This window comes from Cryptomeria japonica, chromosome 9, assembly GCF_030272615.1.
Source record: "Cryptomeria japonica chromosome 9, Sugi_1.0, whole genome shotgun sequence".
Classification (NCBI taxonomy): domain Eukaryota; kingdom Viridiplantae; phylum Streptophyta; class Pinopsida; order Cupressales; family Cupressaceae; genus Cryptomeria; species Cryptomeria japonica.
The window spans coordinates 272,194,887-272,213,944 of NC_081413.1; the positions used below are offsets into that span (position 1 = coordinate 272,194,887).

Consider the following 19,058-nt stretch of genomic DNA (forward strand, 5'->3'; position numbering starts at 1 on the left):
ATTAAGGTATGAACTTGTCTTAGGATATGATCAACCCAAGATCAAGGAGGATGATCCAAGTCATGCATGAACAGAGATGATCCTTGTTTGTTCTACAAGCAATACTCAAGTGAACTTGACCCATTATATCAAGTTGTTTGTATTAACTTGCTATATCAAAATCCATGTAAGGAATACTCAGGTCATCTTGAATCATTATGTCAAGTTGCTTGTATTTTCTTACAACATTTTAAAGCTTGATGATGAAAAATAAAGCACTATGGATCGTCATTTCATCTCATCTATTTATATTGCATTCCATTGCATACCGTCCATCCATTTACTCATTTATTTACATAATTTTGCATGCGAGTGTGAACAGAGTTAAAAATGAGCAGTTCTGCAAAAATTGAGCTAGTTTTTGGATACAATCGGGATAGAGTACTCTGATACATTATCATGTGCATCATGCAAAGTCTATAACACCTTGAATCCATCTATCATCATCCCATCATCATTTCATTACATTTTAAGTTTCATTTTCATTATTCTTTAGCCATTCATTAACATGCATTTAATATCATTTAGTTGCACTTACCACATATAGTTCATTCTCATTTACTTGCATTAGTATCATTATATCATTTTCATTATTACACTCATGACATTTAGATTCACTTACATAGATAATTATCCTTATTTTGGATTTCTTACCATGATTACTCATTACTATACATTCATTCAAACATCCGTTAGTGATCATCATTTATCATCATTTCCACACTTATGTATCATACATTTGTTAGGTTTCCATAAATTGCATACATTCATTTATCTCTTCATTAGTTAAAGTGCATTCATTCATCCATTTTATCTCACTTAGGATTCATTAGATTGCATTTATTATCCCTCTTAATTGCATTAAGATGGAGTTATTCATTTAACCATGAGTTGTATTATCATCACATTATCATTTTACTTTATCATATTTAGGCATTTAGAATCATAAAACCATCTGTCTCAAACATTGGTTCATACCATTTTACATATACATTCATTTACATATGCATTCATTTAAACATTTGTACTTTACACTTGTTTATCCACATATACATTCATTTCTTAACCATCTAGATGCATATGCATAAATAAATCATTCATTCAAAAGCATTACATTAACATCATTGCATATCGTTATCATTATCCCATCATTGTGCTAATATAAAGTACAAACTACTATCTATACCATCATAAATCATCATTTTGTTATGCATACATAAGCATCATGACATTGCATACATCAGGCATTCTATCCCAAAAGTCATCAAAAGCACACATACATTAACCTACATTCACATGTTAGCATCCAACATGCATATAGACATCATGTAAGCATAAATCATCATAAAGACATGCATATAGGAATCATCTCATAAACACATACATATAGAAAAGTACAAATATCCATCTAAGCATAAAACTCCATACATATAATCACAAAAATATGGGATCTCCTCATATATATCATCTCATGTATCAGAGTACAATGAAGTCTATAAAATCGGCTACCAAGAGCCATCCAAGACATAGTCCAAAATGACAATATAAATACATGCATGCAAAATGCTCTCTCGGATGCAACTCTGACCAGATGCTGCACCACCATCACCACCTGCTCCCCCACTAGTCCCTGCACCATCTGATCTATCTCTCTGTGGAGGCCCCATCAAACCCCCACTAGCTCCTGCACCACCTGACACCTCTCTCCGTCATGGACCCATCACACCCCCACTGCTCTGCATCCTCTGAGACCGCTCTGATCTGGTCTGCTGCATCTGTGAATAGCTCAGTGCTCGCTGACTAACTGGCACCACCTGCTCATGTAATCCCCGCCAATACTCTATCTCAGCCTGTGCCTGTCCAAACTATCTCATCACCTCCCTAGTAGGACCCTGTGCTCCTACTCCAACCCAGACTCTCTCCTGCATCTCCGCTAATCTCTCCACCACACCATCCCTCTCCCGTAGCACCACAGTCAGCTCTGACTCTCGTGCAAATAGTTGTACATCTCTAGCAGCAACCTCCACCTCCAAATCCTCTACCTGTGTCTCAGCTGCTGTCAGTCGAGTCTGCAAATGTAATATCAGATGACCCCGAAGATCACCACCCCCTGTCGCTCCCTCCCCTATATCCATAGGTGCCTCACCTTTAGCTCCCTCTCCAGTGGCTCCCTCCCCTCTCTCCATCGGTATCTCCCTCTCCATACCTCGGCCACCTAATTTGACTCCTCCCGACATCAACAATCCCTATGATATCCGTAGTGGAAAATCGCCTCTCCCTCTCTGCTGGACTCGACTACCTAAGCCACCTCCTCTGCCACCTACACCACCTCCACCATCCCCCCCTCCTCCTCCTCCACCACCACCTCCTCCATCACCACCATCCCCTCTACCTCCTCCATTTACCATCGGTCCTCGACCTCCTCTTATCCTCCGTCTCCGTCCCCTTTCCTCCTCAAAATCGGGAATCGGCTCTGATGGATTTGATATTCGAGGAATCGGATAAGCTGCCATATACTGCGTTTAGTCCTCCGATACCCCTGCATCTACCACCCTCGACCGTATATCCCATGGCCCCACCTGTAACATCTAGAACTCCGCCAATGCCTGATCATAGGGTAATAGTGGCCCCCATGCATATCTCTCTCGTATCACCCTAGCATACTCTCCTGATCCCCTAGGCACTCCCTGCTGCTGCCCAAACTGTCTCATCACTCTGCCCGACACCTGTCTCTCTACATGGTAGCATGTCCTTCTAATGAGGAATCGGGTCATAAATACATATGGAAGTGCCTCCGCATCATCCTCCCAGGGCTCGCACTTTATATATGGTCTCCAAATAACTGCATCCATGTCATCCAACACCCACTACCACCACTCTACTTCCCCAGGTGGGGCTGACTCATCATACCACTATACATGAATATATAGGGCTGGTCAACTGCCCAAAATCTATGACTCATTGGTCGCGTAACTAGTAAGTACTCCCAAGCCTATATATGCAGTAGCATCACTCCCACTACCAAGGTGATACACTACCTCATGTAGCTCCTAATACATGTGCGCTAACATGCATGGTCCCCAGGCAAATCAGGTCCCCTCTGTCATCATCTGCTCTATCACTTGCCCCCAACCAATGACCAGACCATGTAATCGTCTATCCGGACATAGTAGCCCTCCCACGATCCCAGACAAAACTGCTGGTAATGGCTCGTACAAAGCAGCGATATCCTCCCAGGCTATCGAACCATCATCAATATACACGTCCTCCTCGAAGAATCTCTACACCACTAGAGCCCCCCATGATCTATCATATGTGACCAGCTCACCCCGAATGGGAATATGCAGGATGCACCACACATCCTCTAGTGTCACAGTTATCTCCCCTTGCGCTAAGTGAAACATGCATGTCTCACTGTGCCAACGCTCTACCAAGGCTGTCATCAAACCATGATTCATCTGAATCACGGGCATATGCATCACATCATACAACCCAGTCGCTACAATGCAATCAATCTCGACCTCTGTCAGCCGATCACGTAGCCCCTGTGTAGCTAGATGTCTCTCACACAACTGTAAGATGCGTAGATCCTCCTGCACACGTGCATCAATCAATCATCATCAATCGTTTTGTTTCAAACTTTCTAAAAGTTTAAACCTAGACTATCAATAGATACTTTGATCAAGTATCTTTGGGTCTCAACAGGTAAGCAATCATGGCACACCTAGACTTCAACATGCATTTATCCTAATGACCTAAGTCTCATCAGGGCTGCTATGGTTCAAAACAACTCTCACTTCACATCCCTATCCATCCATCATTGGCATCGAGAGATTTTTGTTCACACCAACTGGGGCATCTATTTTCCTAAACAAAAGTGCTATCTTGCAAACAATAGCGCTAATGCCCTAACAGAAGCACTTAATTAACCATACAAAAGCGCTCAAATTGCAAACGTGCTACAACACCTATGCGATAGTGCTGATTCACATCAAAAGCGCTCAATTGACCCCTCAAAAGCACTAAACACACAATAGTGCTCGAACATGCATACAATAGTGCTCATATTTTCACAAGTGCTCAAACAATAGCACAATAGTGTCATTACAGCACAAAAGTGCTAATTCATTAGACAACAGTGCCAAAATATAGTTTTAGCGCTATTGTCCTGACTCAACTTGGACTCAACAAAATACACATAAAAAATGCATAAAATTCAAAATTTCAAATTTGCCTACCGTTGGTCCGTAGTCCTCTGGTCGCTGGAATCGACGGACTCGCTCAAATCGGTGCTCTGCAATGGGTACTGACATCCTGTCTGCTGCTTGCTCCTCCAAAATTTCACTATCATAATCCAAAGTGATGTTATGTGGTGAAATGTGATAAGCTATATTGAGATGCTCCTACATCATATCTACACAATAATTTTGAAAAATACTTTTATAAATTACTACTTTTTATGTGGCGACCACATGCACGTGTTTCCCTTTGATGTAATTTTTAAAAATATCACATTTTTATTTCTTTTACCTAAATACCTTAGATTATCATTTAAGTATTAGAACAAAAAAGTACATTTTAAAACCATATATAAAATTTTACATGTTTCACATTTTTACACCATGTTAATATTCTATCTATAAGTTCTTCAAATCTTTACCCCAACTATAGAAAATTCTCCCCTTTAGGATATTTGTTAAAAAAAATTCACATTTTCTAGCCCATTACCTTATAGTTATCCAATCAACCCACTAGCCTACTCCCAAAACCATGGTAATATGACAAACAAAATCAAACTCACACAAAAGGATTGAACCAAAGATCAAAGGACCAAAAACATTTAGGAAATGTCAATGAAGCTATTAAAATGTTCTAAGAATTCTAATCAAAATAATGATTAATGGGAGGGAACCAACATATAGAATCATGATTTGGGGGTAGAACTTGAGAGGTGTAGGAGATGTATGGAGCCAAGACTTAAATAACTAAAGTTATAATTAGAAGTTGAAATGATGAAGTTCACTATATAGTAGTTATTGCACCAAAGGGTTCTAGGATCTCAAAAGGTTCCACAAAGTGATATGCAAGTTTGGAAGACAAAAATTAATCAAGCTTGTTAGTGGCTAATTTATTAGAAACACTCTCTCTGATACATGACTATTTTGATGTGTATATAATTTTTGTCATTTACAAATTTTCTAAAAATCCACTGCATTTCCCAATTTCTAATCAATCTAAGTTTGGTCTTTCATCTTTTCTAGTTCATTTGCATCCACAACTACCATGTCTAAGCCTATTTGTTAAGCATACAATACTTGAGCTTACGAACCTCCAATGAAGAAATGAGAAGTGTGTTTATGGTTAGTGTTATCATATGCAAACTCAATTAATGGTATGTAAGTTCCCATCTTTTTGTTCACAAGTCTTCAAGAATTTGGTTCACTCTCTTGTTGTTGATCAATCTTAAGGTGATAGGTTGATCTATAGTCCAATTTACTTCCCAATTCTGTGTAAGGTTTTCCAAAACCTTGACATTATCCAGGTGTCTCAAATATGATCTTATCAAACTTACCTTTATTAAATATGATATTCTTTGGTACTCTATGAAAATAAAAGATCTCCTAAACTCTTGGAAGGTATACATGGATGCCTAAATGTAATTAGAGAGATTGTTTGTAAATTATATTCTCTTATATTGTTTGTAATTTTATGTTTTATTGGTTGTATAATTTTTCATTTGAGGATACATTGATTGAGCCATTTAAAATCATTGAATGTATTTACTAGTGTTGAAAGATGCTTTTGAAATCCCTCCAACCTTAATTTTAAAAAAATAAAATAATACATATACATATATTATTATTTAAGCAATTAAAAAATAAAAAATGTATACATATAAATTATTAAAACAATTAAAAAAAAAAATTATAAAAAAAAAAAAAAGCCTTTCGGCCCTACCTTGCTCGGCCGAAAGACTTCTTAGCTCCCCTCTTGCTCCAGCTATTTTAGACTGTGGAAATGGGGGGCTAAGTGTAGTCGGCGGGTATATGTAGGGCCGAGTAGGACTTGGCCGAGTCCTACTCGACGGAGTATACCCCGCCACCCGTCCTCCACGTAGGTGCCATGTGGTGCTACACAGACTTGGTTGAGTCCTACTCGGCCGAGTAGGATTTCTTTTTGACTCGCACTTACCCAAAAGTGCGAGACAACACTATGATTTCACCCAACAACAATATGTCTTTCAAGTTCTTGTCCATCATTCTTTGATTGCATCAACTCAAGCTTCAACCGATCACTCTCATAGGTTAGTCTACTACATTCATCTGATCTTTCCTTCAATGTTTGAGTAAGGTTTTCTTCATTTTTCTTCCAGTATTCAATCTCTTTTGTCAGCTTCATCACAATGGATTACATCTCATTCTTCAATACTCTCTAGCAAGCTTTTCACATTCATCTGTCTTAACTTGTAGAATTTGATTGTCAATACTTTGTTCTTCTTTTTCCTTCATCTTGTCCATCAACTCCTTTATCTTTTCCCAAGAAGTGTTCAATTGATCTTTTAGGGTTTTAATGAATTCTTTCATTGCATTCAGATTTCTTTTCAGGCTACTCTTTTCCTTCATTGCTGCATCAAGATCTTCAAGTGCCACACTAAGTTGTCTTTGCAAACCGGAGTCCATTGATTCAATCTTCCATATCCTCCTCAAGTTGTTAGGCTTCCTCGGAGGAACTAGGCTCTAATACCAATTGTTGGAATCAATGAACACTTAGAGGGGGGGTGAATCAGTGTTCTACAATTATCAAATTTGTTAACCTGATTCTTTATCCACTAGATGCACAAGAAAAAAACTAAAATGCAGAAACACAAAGAAAATAAGCACATAACCATAACACCAATATTTTTACGTGGAAACCTAGAAAGGGAAAAAAATGGTAGGATTTGAACCCACAATATTATTATACTATAGCCAGTAGTAGAACAATATTACATGAGGAGAATGCACATGCATTCGGGCACAATGCCTAGAGATCACTGCTCAATTACAAAAGGGCTACAACCCGAAGAAAGGCTCACTACCTTACAGGCTAATACAAAATTATTACAATGAGTAATGATCTAAAGAAAAGCATCTAAATATGCCAATTGACAGTTCTAGTTAGGCACAAAGTGATCCGCTATTGTTGTTCTAATAAACCGTTTTGTTATGCTCTACTACTGATTACCAGATCAACAAAACATAAGGTGCGCACGTGGAACTGTGCTCAATTTCTCCCAAAATCATCTCACATAAACATTGTAGTCACATAAATCTGTCCATTTTAATTAAATGAATATTCCGTATTTATTTGATTAAAAATCCACCAAGCCATCAGTTAATTAAATTAATATTTAATTAATTCATCTTAAACATTGTCCTATTAATTAAATAAATTATTCAATTTATTTTTAATTAATTCACTATACCAAATTCACAAATCAATTAAATGAATAAATCATATTTATTTCATTTAATCCCCTTTTCCTCTTTTAAATAAATTAAATAAAATATTTATTTAAATCATTTATCCCCCCCACTTGCATTTTCCTACAAATGCAACTTGCACACATTTATTGAAATAAATTGATTTATTCTAAATAAAAATCCTATTTTTCCTCACCCACCAAATCCACTTGCATTCCTAAACCCCCTTCTAGATTCTTTTAACCCCTTCCTAATTAGCCTAATCCATCCCCTAATTATTGTTACATTCTTAAGCAACTTGAAGTCACTTCTCAAAGACTTCAAAATCTTTGAAAAGCATTAAATGCTTTGTGTGCTCAACAATTTAACCTCCAAAGTCTTCTAAAACCACTAATGGCTCTTACATGACCATTTATGGCTCTTACATAACCATTTATGGTTATTTCAACTTTCACTCATGTGTCTCCTCAAGCATTTATTGCTTTGACCATGGTTATCCCTTTTGCCTTTGCACAAGAGTTTATCCATTGGATAAAAGCTTTATTCTTTGAATAAAGAATTTATTCATTCAACCTAACCTTGACCTTAACTCCCAAGTTAACTCTCAGGTCATGTCAAGCATTTAATGCTTATTCCCTCTCCTCTCAACCTATCTCACATTGACACTTGTCATCTTGAGATTTTGTTGAAAGCCTTCACATGGATTGAATATCATTCAATCCGGACCCTTGTTGAGATTACTCAATCTCAATCATCCATTGCTCCATTTTTCCTATAAATAGAGCCCATTTCTTCATAATCCAAATCCTGAAAACTTGTATGCATCTAAGTTATAGATAATTTTAGAGAGCATTTAGCATGAATCACTAATATCTTGTCACTTTGGTTTAAAATAAATCATTTTAGCATCATAGCAGCTAGTATTATCTTTTTATTCATATTTAGAGCAAATACTTCAATCTCAAACCTCCATAAGCATCTATAGTGCAAAAAGCTGTTGAGAGCTACACTAGTTTGGAACTTGGAGAGGAGAGGAACAAAGGAGAAGGAGCTAAGAGCATGTTAGGAGGCATTTGGAGATGCCTCATCATATTTACTCTCCTAGTTAAATATTCTCTCATGCTTTTAGTATCTCTTTTGATATGCCTGTTTAGAATAATCTTTTGTTGCTAACACTAACATTTTGCTCTTGTGTGTGTGTTGTCATCGAATAGATTTTCTAACCCTCATTTGCAGAGCATCAAACATTATCCAAGTCGATCTTATATATCCACACTAACAAAATTGATTTCCCACAAGTCGACTTCTCAAAATATCAAAATATGAAATGTGTAGCTTCAAGTCGGCTCAAATATTCACAAAACCATATTCTGGATCCAAAACATATGATCACATGCTTCCCATAAGTTGGTCCAATTACCTCGAACTTACCAAAAACCACAGAATCACCTCAAATAATCCGGTCCACACTTTACACTACCAATTATGAAGATAACCCTGTTTTACTACTCTATCGGATACCAAACTTTCTAACATACTTAAGAAACAATACCAGAGGATGGGATTGTCTGAAAATCAGCTTCTCATACTCAATCAACTTAACTCTGATCATCAAGACATCTAGATATCTCAAACTCCATATCGGATAAGATCAATAGGCTGAGTTGCCATCAATGACAACTCCTAAGAAATCTCATACACCAAACATCATCAATCTTCACTGGAGCATCATCGGAATAGTGTCTTATGCCAACAGAAACCTCAAACTATTAGAAATATTTTATTTGATTTATTTTATGCTAAAGAAATATGGAATCTCTTGTGTGCTAACATGGGGTTTTGTAGAGACAAAGGTGGTATTAAATGACAAGAAATTCTATCTAGTTTTGTGAATGACAAGGGTAAATCTTTTAATTTTTATGGCTTATTCTACTAAAAAATTATGGTTTTTATGGAAAATAAGAAATGAAGAATGGCTCAAAGATAGTAGGAGATCACTTAAAAAATCTATTAGAAAAATCATCTTCCATTATATCTCTATGCAAGTAACCATGTTCATGGATATTTCTAAAGATAAGATTGTCAAGCTATTAAAGACTATTATTGTAGAAGTCAACAGATCAAAGATAAAGTATGTGAGACATTGTCCATTTAGCAAATCATAAAATATTCCATTTCTAAAAGGATACTTGGAGTTTCAAAAGAAGTATAACATGAAATATCCACTGATGACTTTGTAGAAAGTTTACAACCCAAAATTTAGCAAACAACAAACTCAAAATCAAAATCAGTTACCATTGTTCCAAATCCCAACAACCACAAACTCAATATCAATTACAAAAGTTCCTAATCACATCAGTATAGAATTACAAACCAATGTAAGTAAACAAATTGAAAAAAATCAACATGGAATACAAACAATAAGCACATCCTTGCAAGAAATCTCCATTGCTCTTTACTTTTTCATTAAATGGCTTTGGCTCTTAGAATTCTAACACTTTTTTTGGCAGCATGATTGCACAAAAGCTAGAAGACTATGGTTGTTTTTGAATGAGGATGAAAATCACATTTATAGATTTTTGATATATCAATCAACAATTTAGATTTGATGAGAAATATGGAAGATAAATAGTTGAGGTTGGTTGAGAGGACTTGATGAGGAGTTAACTACTTTTGTGATTGGAATTGATTGATTAGCTAACTATCTGGACTGATCTATTACGAGAATTGATGAGTGAGAAAAAGGTGATTTCAAGGGTGAAGTGGATTGATGAAAGTGATTGAGGGTTCAACTCAAAGTGAGTGGAAGTTAAGGGGACACAATTGGCTTATTTAAATAATTAAAATTATTTAAACATTGCATTAGAAGAAATAAATAAAATAAATATTTTATTTATTTTAAAGGAATTTGATTTTCAAAAATGGGATAATTAAATAAATCAAGAAATTTATTTAATTGTGGAACACTTAATTAGCTAATTAAAAAATTGAAATAAGCATTTAATTAGGAGAAGGGGATAAAAGGATATTTAATTAAATAATAAGAATTATTTCAATAAAGTGTGCGATAGGGAGAAATAATTAAATAATAAAGATTACTTTATTATTTATGTGGACAAGGATAAATTTAATAATAAATTATTTAATTAAGATTAGATGATGAATAATTTAACTAAATGATTAAATAATTATGAGATGAGAGGGAAAACATGATTTCTGAATTTGAAATATAAGAATGATATTATCTTAATTAAATAATTAAAATTGTTTAATTGATTTAGAAGAAAGTTAGTAAAGTGTTGTGTCATAGGTATAGGGAAAATTTTAAGTGTCTACAAAAAGGTTTGGGGCTGCATGAAGGACACCTAAAAGAAAACAACACAACTAGGCAACTAAAGGGTGAAATAATTTTTTTTTTGTTAAAGACTAAGTGCACTAACTAAAACCATTGCACGTTTAACAACACAATGGAAGTCTACCATATGTTTTCCTAAGGGTAACCAACGAAGATTAATTTCGTAGATTATATTAACACCACAGTTAATCCATTTAATTAAATAAATTGAAAAGTTAAGTTTAAAACTACACATACATCCAAATTTCATAATAGAGAAATAAAAGTATTCCAATGTATCCAATTTCCATAAACCATTTAAACATAAGATCAAAACAATAACATTCATTTCACTGACATAATAATATTACAATATCCATAAATACATGGCTTCTAATAATACCACTGGTTACAAAGATACAATATCAAGGTTACATAAAAGTCTGATACAATGACCACAAGGTCTCAACTGAACAATGATCTCGAACAAGAGCTGGTACATAAACCATGAACCAAGAAATACCAGCGAAGCCTTTCCTTTCTTGAAGATACAATCTAGAACATCCGATGGGAAGTGGCACTACCACCTGACCATGTGATCCCAAAATGGAACCACCCCATCGTGCTAAAAGATAGTAGAAAACCCTCAAGCAAGAAAAGTAAGACAAGTACGAAAGGACTACAAGACTCTGCAAACATCCATGTGACTCAACTCACAAAACACTAGTGACTCTAAGAAGAGAGTGTCATCGCATAGCTTGATGGTTATCATGGTACAGCCTCCATAGGTCTTGGCCCCCATCCTTGGGTTTCTCCTGGTAACCTCTCTTGAGCCTCCGGTTCCAACTAAGTCTCATGGGGACCCTACCAATCCTTTCGTGAAGACAAGGTGGTAAGTTTGCCATTCTAGGCCTTCTCATAACATTATGAGCCTTGTATAAGCACTCACCTATGCACGAGGTACACTTATCTTAATTAATATTTATCTCACTCCCCCCCCCAATATATTATTATGTTCACTTTTTAACCAACTTTCGACGGGTTATCCTGTCATCCACTTTGGGCACGACCCCGCTCGAAAGCCACTCTCTCTCCTAGGACACTAATAGGAAATGTTTCTCTCTACGAGAACTCTATGGTGAAACAGATAACCATAAACAATCCTGACAAGCACGAGTGAAGGATACACAAATACCAACCCAAGATTGACCATTTGGACAAAACTACACAATGGCTCATATCAAATAGGTTATACAACATCACCTGGTTTGGGAGAAATAATAACATAGGACACAACGACAAATCAACCAAAATTGCAATGAAATGCATTAGGAGATTAATTCATATGTGAATTTATTTAACTTTATTGGACAAATGACAAGTTTATGTATGAAATAGTTGTAAATTCTTGTTATCTGGAATTTCTTAAATTGCATGTTATTTATGCTTTTGGCTATTTTTAAGGAAAGATTGTTTGTAATAGGATCTTGCAACCGCTACCTTTGGGTAGCGCTGCTGCCTTATGGTAGCAGCCACTACCTTTGGTAGTTGCTGCGTGGGTAGAGGCATAGCCTCCCCACATTTTTTTAGTATTATTTTTATTTTTTATTTTTTTTTAATATTATTTTTTTTAATATATATATATTTTTTATATTATTTTTATTTAATATTATTTTTTTTTTAAACCTTAAAAATAAATTCCCCATTTACTAAAATTTTTTGACAGCAAAAACATAAATTTCCCCATATCAATAAAATTCATTTCACAAAATTTTATTCTAATTATATATATTTTTTTTAAAGTTTAGATAATCCAATAAATTTAATTCTCAATTAAATTTATTTCTAAAGTAATCATATAATTTCATAGAGACGCCATTAATTAAAAGACTATTTAAACAAGAGAGAATAATTTCCCTAGTAAATACTATCTCTCAACTTTTGCAATTTTTCACGCAATCATGTGGATCTTGACTATTTTTTTTCATAATAATTTTTCCTAGTTTTCTCCAAATTAAATCCTTTCCACAAACTAGAAATACACATCAGGCATGAATTCTAAAACAAAAACTCGAATTCACCAGAAGAGGGTTTTGGATTTGACAATTATTTTACACACATCAAGCGAAGAAAAATAGAAATATTTACTAAAAACACACAACTAAGAAATCATCCAACCTGGTATAGCTTTCCTGGAAGAAATCTGTAGAAGAGCCCTAATCCTTTCAATAAACTTCCAATAAATTTCTTCACCTAAAATTCTTGACCTGTTCCTGTGTGTAACTAAAATAAAGACCTATTCCCCTATTTAAACTAAAATTCTAGGTTCAATAGCTTTTTCTCAAAAACCTAAATTTAGAATAAAAGTAATTTTCTTTTCTTTTCTAATTTTATAACAAAAGATAAGCTAACATGCAATAATTAAAAATCATTATTCTTTATTTTCTTTTTTCATGCAAATTAATTAATTTTCTAAATAAAGAATTAAAGCAATACTTTAATTCTAATCAATTCTTTTATTCATTTTTTCTTTTATTCTTTTATTCTTTTGTTCTTTTATTTATTTAAAATTCTAGGAAATAATAAATACAATTAATTTAATTTATTTTCCCACCAAAACTTTAATAAAAATATATTTCTAATATCATGCAACTTGCAACTTAATTTAATAATTTATTTTAATTAACTAAATTTATAATTTCAATGCATAAACAATTCACTTATGAGACAATTCCATAAACTTAATTAATTAATTAATTAAATCCACTAAAACACTCAAACTAAACAAATCTCAAGCAAATACTTATAAAAAAGATCAGACGACAAAATACGAAGGCCGAACAAACTGACAAGACAACCAACTGATGACACTCATACGAGTGTAACTGAGTAAAATAGGGTCAACTACTATCTCCTCCACTTCCATCGAAAAATATAAGGCATGCTCAGACCTGTGAAGCCAGGTGGAGACGATACCCCGTACCTACCCGGTACTTGTACTTGCAATATCCTGCATCACTGAACCACACATGCATATATATACAATATAGAAAACATGGCATACACACCGATGAAGGAGAATCACGACGTTCCCTGTCTCATCGAAATGAGTGAAGGAAAATCGTCCCCTTGCATCCAATACACTTGCAAACACACAACATATAATTCCACATTGTATAAATAAAGTAAAATGTCAGTACATAGCAATAATCCATAAAATGCCATAAATCAGAAGTACTGAAATATTGCAAACAAATTATACATCTCATCTCCAGATAAAGCATAATGTCATACAAATCTGAATAACATATCATGGTAATGTATCCACTGAAAACAAACAATAATTAAATATGAGTCTAATGAGTTCAAACAAGTAGGGGGTACTACTAGTTATCTGTAATTGATCCACCACTTGGATGGAATGGCATGGACAAATATAGATTTAGTAAGAATTATTGACGATAGTCCATATGATTTGCAATTTTTGTAATTTTTATAATTCTTGAAATAGTTACAATTTAGTAAAGCTTGTAACAACTGCAATCTAAAAAAAAATACAGTCTAGTTACCTAATATATAGGCCTTGCATGACCACCATATTAGAATAGTAGGTCTATATTATTGTTTTTTTGCAATCCTACATGGTCTATTAGCTTAGATGTTATATTAATATTCTTATCATAATCAATCTATAATAATGTAACTTTTGATTATAGGTAATCTAAATGAAATTAAAAAAAACATTCAAATTGGATATAGACATATAACATATTGGACTTTCTCATTTTAAATGTTCTACTTGTCATAGAATGAAGCTTTGAAACACCTTTTTTATACATACCTTAAACCTCGGGATGCTTGGAAGTGAATGGATAGTTTTTTCTCTCCTTTTCATCCGTGATTTTTTCTTCGAGAGAACTATTATGTTGGGGAGACAAATTCATGGCCAAGTAACATTGCTAGAATTTAAAATTTCTTTAAAGCTTCTACTTTGGTTTAGGTTCTTAAAGGATAGAAATAGCACCAATTTCAATGTTGAAGCTACTAACTTCTATTTCTTTCTTATGAGAAAATTCACCTTCTTACTTTTTATTTTAAAATCTACTTGTAGGTAGGTAAGATGGTATTGGTATTCTAGCATCTAGGTGGTGGTAGGTAGGGTGCAAGTGCTTTTGTACCATGAGTAAAATTCCATTCAATGGGGTAAATTAGAGATCATTAGCACTAGCTTGATGTTGATGATGTGTGAGAGCCCGTCTAGCTAATGTTGCTTCTTCTTACATCCTCAAAGCTTCTAGGCTAGTGTTAAGTGGCGTTGATGATTCTATAGTGCCCTTACCATTGAGTTGGGTTGTGTTGGTGTCAAATGTTGTTCTTAACATTTAATATTGTTGAGAATTTCTTAATGCTTTATCTATAAAATTGTCCTTGTTCAAGGGTTTCTCAAGAGAATGATTTACTTCACACTTTCTTATACAACTTGTAATTAATAAGGACACATATTTTATAATTCAATTTGATACTCTTCAATTTTATTTTTATTTTTATTTTAATCTACGTCATAAATACCTACTAGAAGCTTTTTTATTTTGTTTTCTAAAATAACTGTTGTTAAAAATTAAATATAACTGTCATCAAAACGCTGTGTTTTTTTTGTTTTTAAATTCAACATTTAAAAAAAAAATGTAAACACGGAATCGAATATTTGGCATCTGAGAAAAAAAAATGCGATTATTTAAAGAAGTCAAAGTTATTCGACTTAGTGCTCTGATTTGTCTCCGGATCTGGAAATGAGAAGTTGCATTCGGGACACCATTTAAACTTAATTTATTTTGCATAAGTTGATGAGAGGTTACTCTGGCCAGCCCTAGCTTGATTGCAAGGCCAAGAGGACAACGAGATGGAGGATCAACATCCAAGAGGTGAAATCTGAATCCAAAAGAATCTAGATAAGCCTTACAAAACGTTTCAGACGAATAAATTTGAACTTAGTCCATCTATGGAAACAATAGCCAAATGTGTCTTACAACCATTTCACCATTTCATTCTGTTGTTGATAATACAAGTCAAGGAGGGAGATTGACTCTTCAGATAAGTATGAATTGGGCGATGATACCTCATCAGATGGATAGCTTGGGGTGACATTTCCTTCTATTGCATGACATTTAGATGCCTCCTCATTTTCTTCTCCAACGTTCACTATTATAATATCCTCCTGTCCTTCTGCTTCTCTACACGTCCCCTTCGACAATGCTGCAGTTTTTGCAGATTCAATATCTGTGGGCTGAGACTTAGCTAGATTGTTTATAGGTTTAGCAGTTAATCTGGTAACCAAAGGTTTCGTTAGTTTATTGCTGACCAGACTATGTTTCAAGCGGCTATACCAGTAGTTCTTCACCTCGTTGTCCGTTCTTCCTGACATCCGACCAGCAATCAGTGACCATCTGTGAAAGCCCAACAGTATTCAGTAGCTATATGGAGAGACATTCTACAATGATAATAAGAATGGAGTGTAATAACATGAATATGTTAAAAAAAATCAATCTAGAATCTAAATAATTTTAAATTTATACTTAGAATTGTTAAACAATTTGATATATAAATAATAAAAGTATATGAATGGGTTTCTGGAGATGCCTGTTTCCAAGCAGCTTGCGCAGCTTTATAATGAGCTCTTCTTCATCTCGTGAAATGTTTCCGCGCTTTAAATTGGGGCGAAGATGATTCATCCACCGTAACCTGCAACTCCTACCACATCGCAACAAACCTGAACAAAACATTAATCACCTTAGAGAAAAATAAATAGCACGAAAAATGGTAATGAAATATATTAAAATGACCTTTAATGTACTAAGGCATTGAAAGATGAGTAGAGTGAATCTAATCAAAACAAACCAATAGAAGCACCTGATTTGAATTCAGCTAAATCTCTCACATGAAGTGATACTGTAAATAATATTTCCAGATCGGCTATTCTATGAATAATTAAGAATGAAGATTCATGTTATACAGACCTGTTGTTTTAGGAATAGTACTCCAGTGACCTTCCCCATGAAGTTGAATATGTTGTTTCAGAAGACAGTCTTCCACTGGTGTCCAATGACCCTTCTTAAAATCTGAGCAGCTCGCCATGACTGAATAAAAAGAAGCCCTTAATGGGTATACAACTTCCTCAAGCTTTGAAGAAACAAGACAGAGTTTCCTAATATATAGTTAATTTGTCCTCAAACAACAGTTTTTACCTAGTATTGGGAAGATGGGCAAAACAATGGGAGCGAGGGAAGTTTTTGGCTTAATTTGTCCTCAAACAACAGTTTTTAGCTAGTATTGAGAAGATGGGCAAAGATACGTTTGTGTATTTGTAGAAATCTTTCTGCAGTTTTCTTAGTTGTTTTTTCTTCACAATTTTGATGAATACATATAATATTCTACCAAAATTGAAAAGCGCAGTCCAACAACTAACGTGTTTTAGATTATGTGCTACATTAAAATAACAGTTCATTTCAATCACGTTGAACGTCCTGTAAACAGAAATGAATTGTTATCTCTGATTGCCGGAGGAAATCTGTCGTCTTCTTCATTCTTAAAATTGAGAAATAGGTGGCAAGGCGTCACCTGGCGTCTTGATTTTTGTTTCCATCCCCCACCAGAATACACAACTTGTCATTTATAATCACTTTTTATTTAGTGATTAAGAGGATTATACTCTAATATAGTTATTTTTCATTTAATATTCTGAGTTGGGTTTTAGTAAGTGTTGTTGTTCCCAAGTCTTTTTCAAGATCTATGCATATATAAAGTGGTGTATAATAATGAAAAAGATAGGATATGTTGATTATTTTAGTGTTATATTTTAAATAATTTAATATATTATGATTAATTTAATATAATATAAAATTTATCTTTGTAGTTCTTTTTTTCGTTGTAGTTATTTCTTCTATGTTTGGTGATTTTAATAATCTATTTACTTTTGGATGAACTTACATTTGAAAATCTAATGTCAAGTGGTTTCATTAGGAGCTCACTATGGATAAAGGGAAGTCTTTATGACTTAGTTAGTAATAGTCAAACACTTTTGCCAACTAATAAGATTGAAGGTGAATGATACAAAGGTGTAAGTTCCTATAGTGATGTAGTAAATGTTGATGTTGATGATTGATATTAGTGGATCTACTTGATAATGCAGTTAAATTGATGAGAATTTTACATGATGAACAATGTCCTAGAAGTAGCCTCTCCATACATCTTAAGTGTTTGATTTGAGGTCTTTAGGGAACAAGAAAATAGGAAATGGTCAAATATTTGAAAGGGCTAAATTAGAAAGAAGGAAACTATATTAAATTATTGGGATAATGATGTACATATGCTTCTAAACATTGGATAGATCTACCCTTTTTCTATAACTATATAATAAGTGGGGGCATTTTAGCATACAAGTTCATAGAACTACATTGTTATGTACGCAGTTGCATAGTTTGCATTCTTATGATTGTTATCTAGTTATATAGTTACATATATTACTATATTACTCCTATGTAACTATTCTTGTTGTACTACAAATAAAATCATCAAGCATTCTATCTTATCAAGACTCACTACTGTGGACTGACCTTGATTGTAAAAGTCATCTCTAGTTCAAAGTAGGCATTGAATCCAAGAATAACCATTATGATGCCCATAATTCTAAAATACTATATATGCATACCATTCCTAATACTTTTACTAGGGTTTGCAAACCCAAACTGAAATTTTGTGGACCATATAAGCAAGAATAGCTTCAATAATATTTTAAAAAATTTCATGATCCTAATTGGGAAGGTATCACTTTTCCTTGACTTCATTCAAAGAAAAAAATCTTGGTAACCTTGCAAATTATATTAGGGAGATTTTTTATCCACCTTTTGGAAAACCGTAAAGCATAGCCCAAGGGGTCTTAACAAGAGGATGCTTTTGACACTAAAAAATAAGAGACCCCCAAATAGTTTATTGAATGATAGAGAGAATATTACAAAAAATAAAACCATTCCAAAATGTCAAAGTTTAATAGCTTCCCAAGGTCACCAAATAATTTTAATGGTGAAAGTCCCTTGCATTTGAACAATTTCTTTCATTTTAAGGATGATGTGAAGACCAATCTCCTTCCAAGTTAGTCTCTCAACAAGGTGAGCAAAAGAAAAAATATGTTGAACTGAAATTTTCCAAGCCTCATTACCATACAAGGT

At 34.1% G+C, this 19,058-nt stretch overlaps 1 protein-coding gene across 1 annotated transcript; it reads right to left on the bottom strand.

The window, feature by feature from the left end:
• Nucleotides 1-1,262: 1,262 nt before the first annotated feature.
• On the bottom strand, nt 1,263-16,968 carry LOC131061860 (myb-related protein 308-like). The gene is made up of 7 exons (XM_059211593.1): nt 16,851-16,968; nt 16,474-16,603; nt 15,953-16,280; nt 4,317-4,442; nt 3,522-3,632; nt 1,950-2,108; nt 1,263-1,325 (listed from the first exon to the last, which is right to left on the bottom strand). The coding sequence occupies exons 1-7, from the start codon at nt 16,966-16,968 to the stop codon at nt 1,263-1,265; spliced, it is 1,035 nt and encodes a 344-aa protein (XP_059067576.1).
• Nucleotides 16,969-19,058: the final 2,090 nt, after the last annotated feature.

Coding starts and splice junctions, on each gene's coding strand:
- LOC131061860 (XM_059211593.1), bottom strand. CDS start 16,968: ATGGCGAGCTGCTCAGATTTTAAGAAGGGTCATTGGACACCAGTGGAA. Junction 16,604..16,850: donor TACTATTCCTAAAACAACAG/GTCTGTATAACA, acceptor TGTTTTGTTCAG/GTTTGTTGCGATGTGGTAGG. Junction 1,326..1,949: donor AGATGCAGGAGAGAGTCTGG/GTTGGAGTAGGA, acceptor ATGTGAATGTAG/GTTAATGTATGTGTGCTTTT.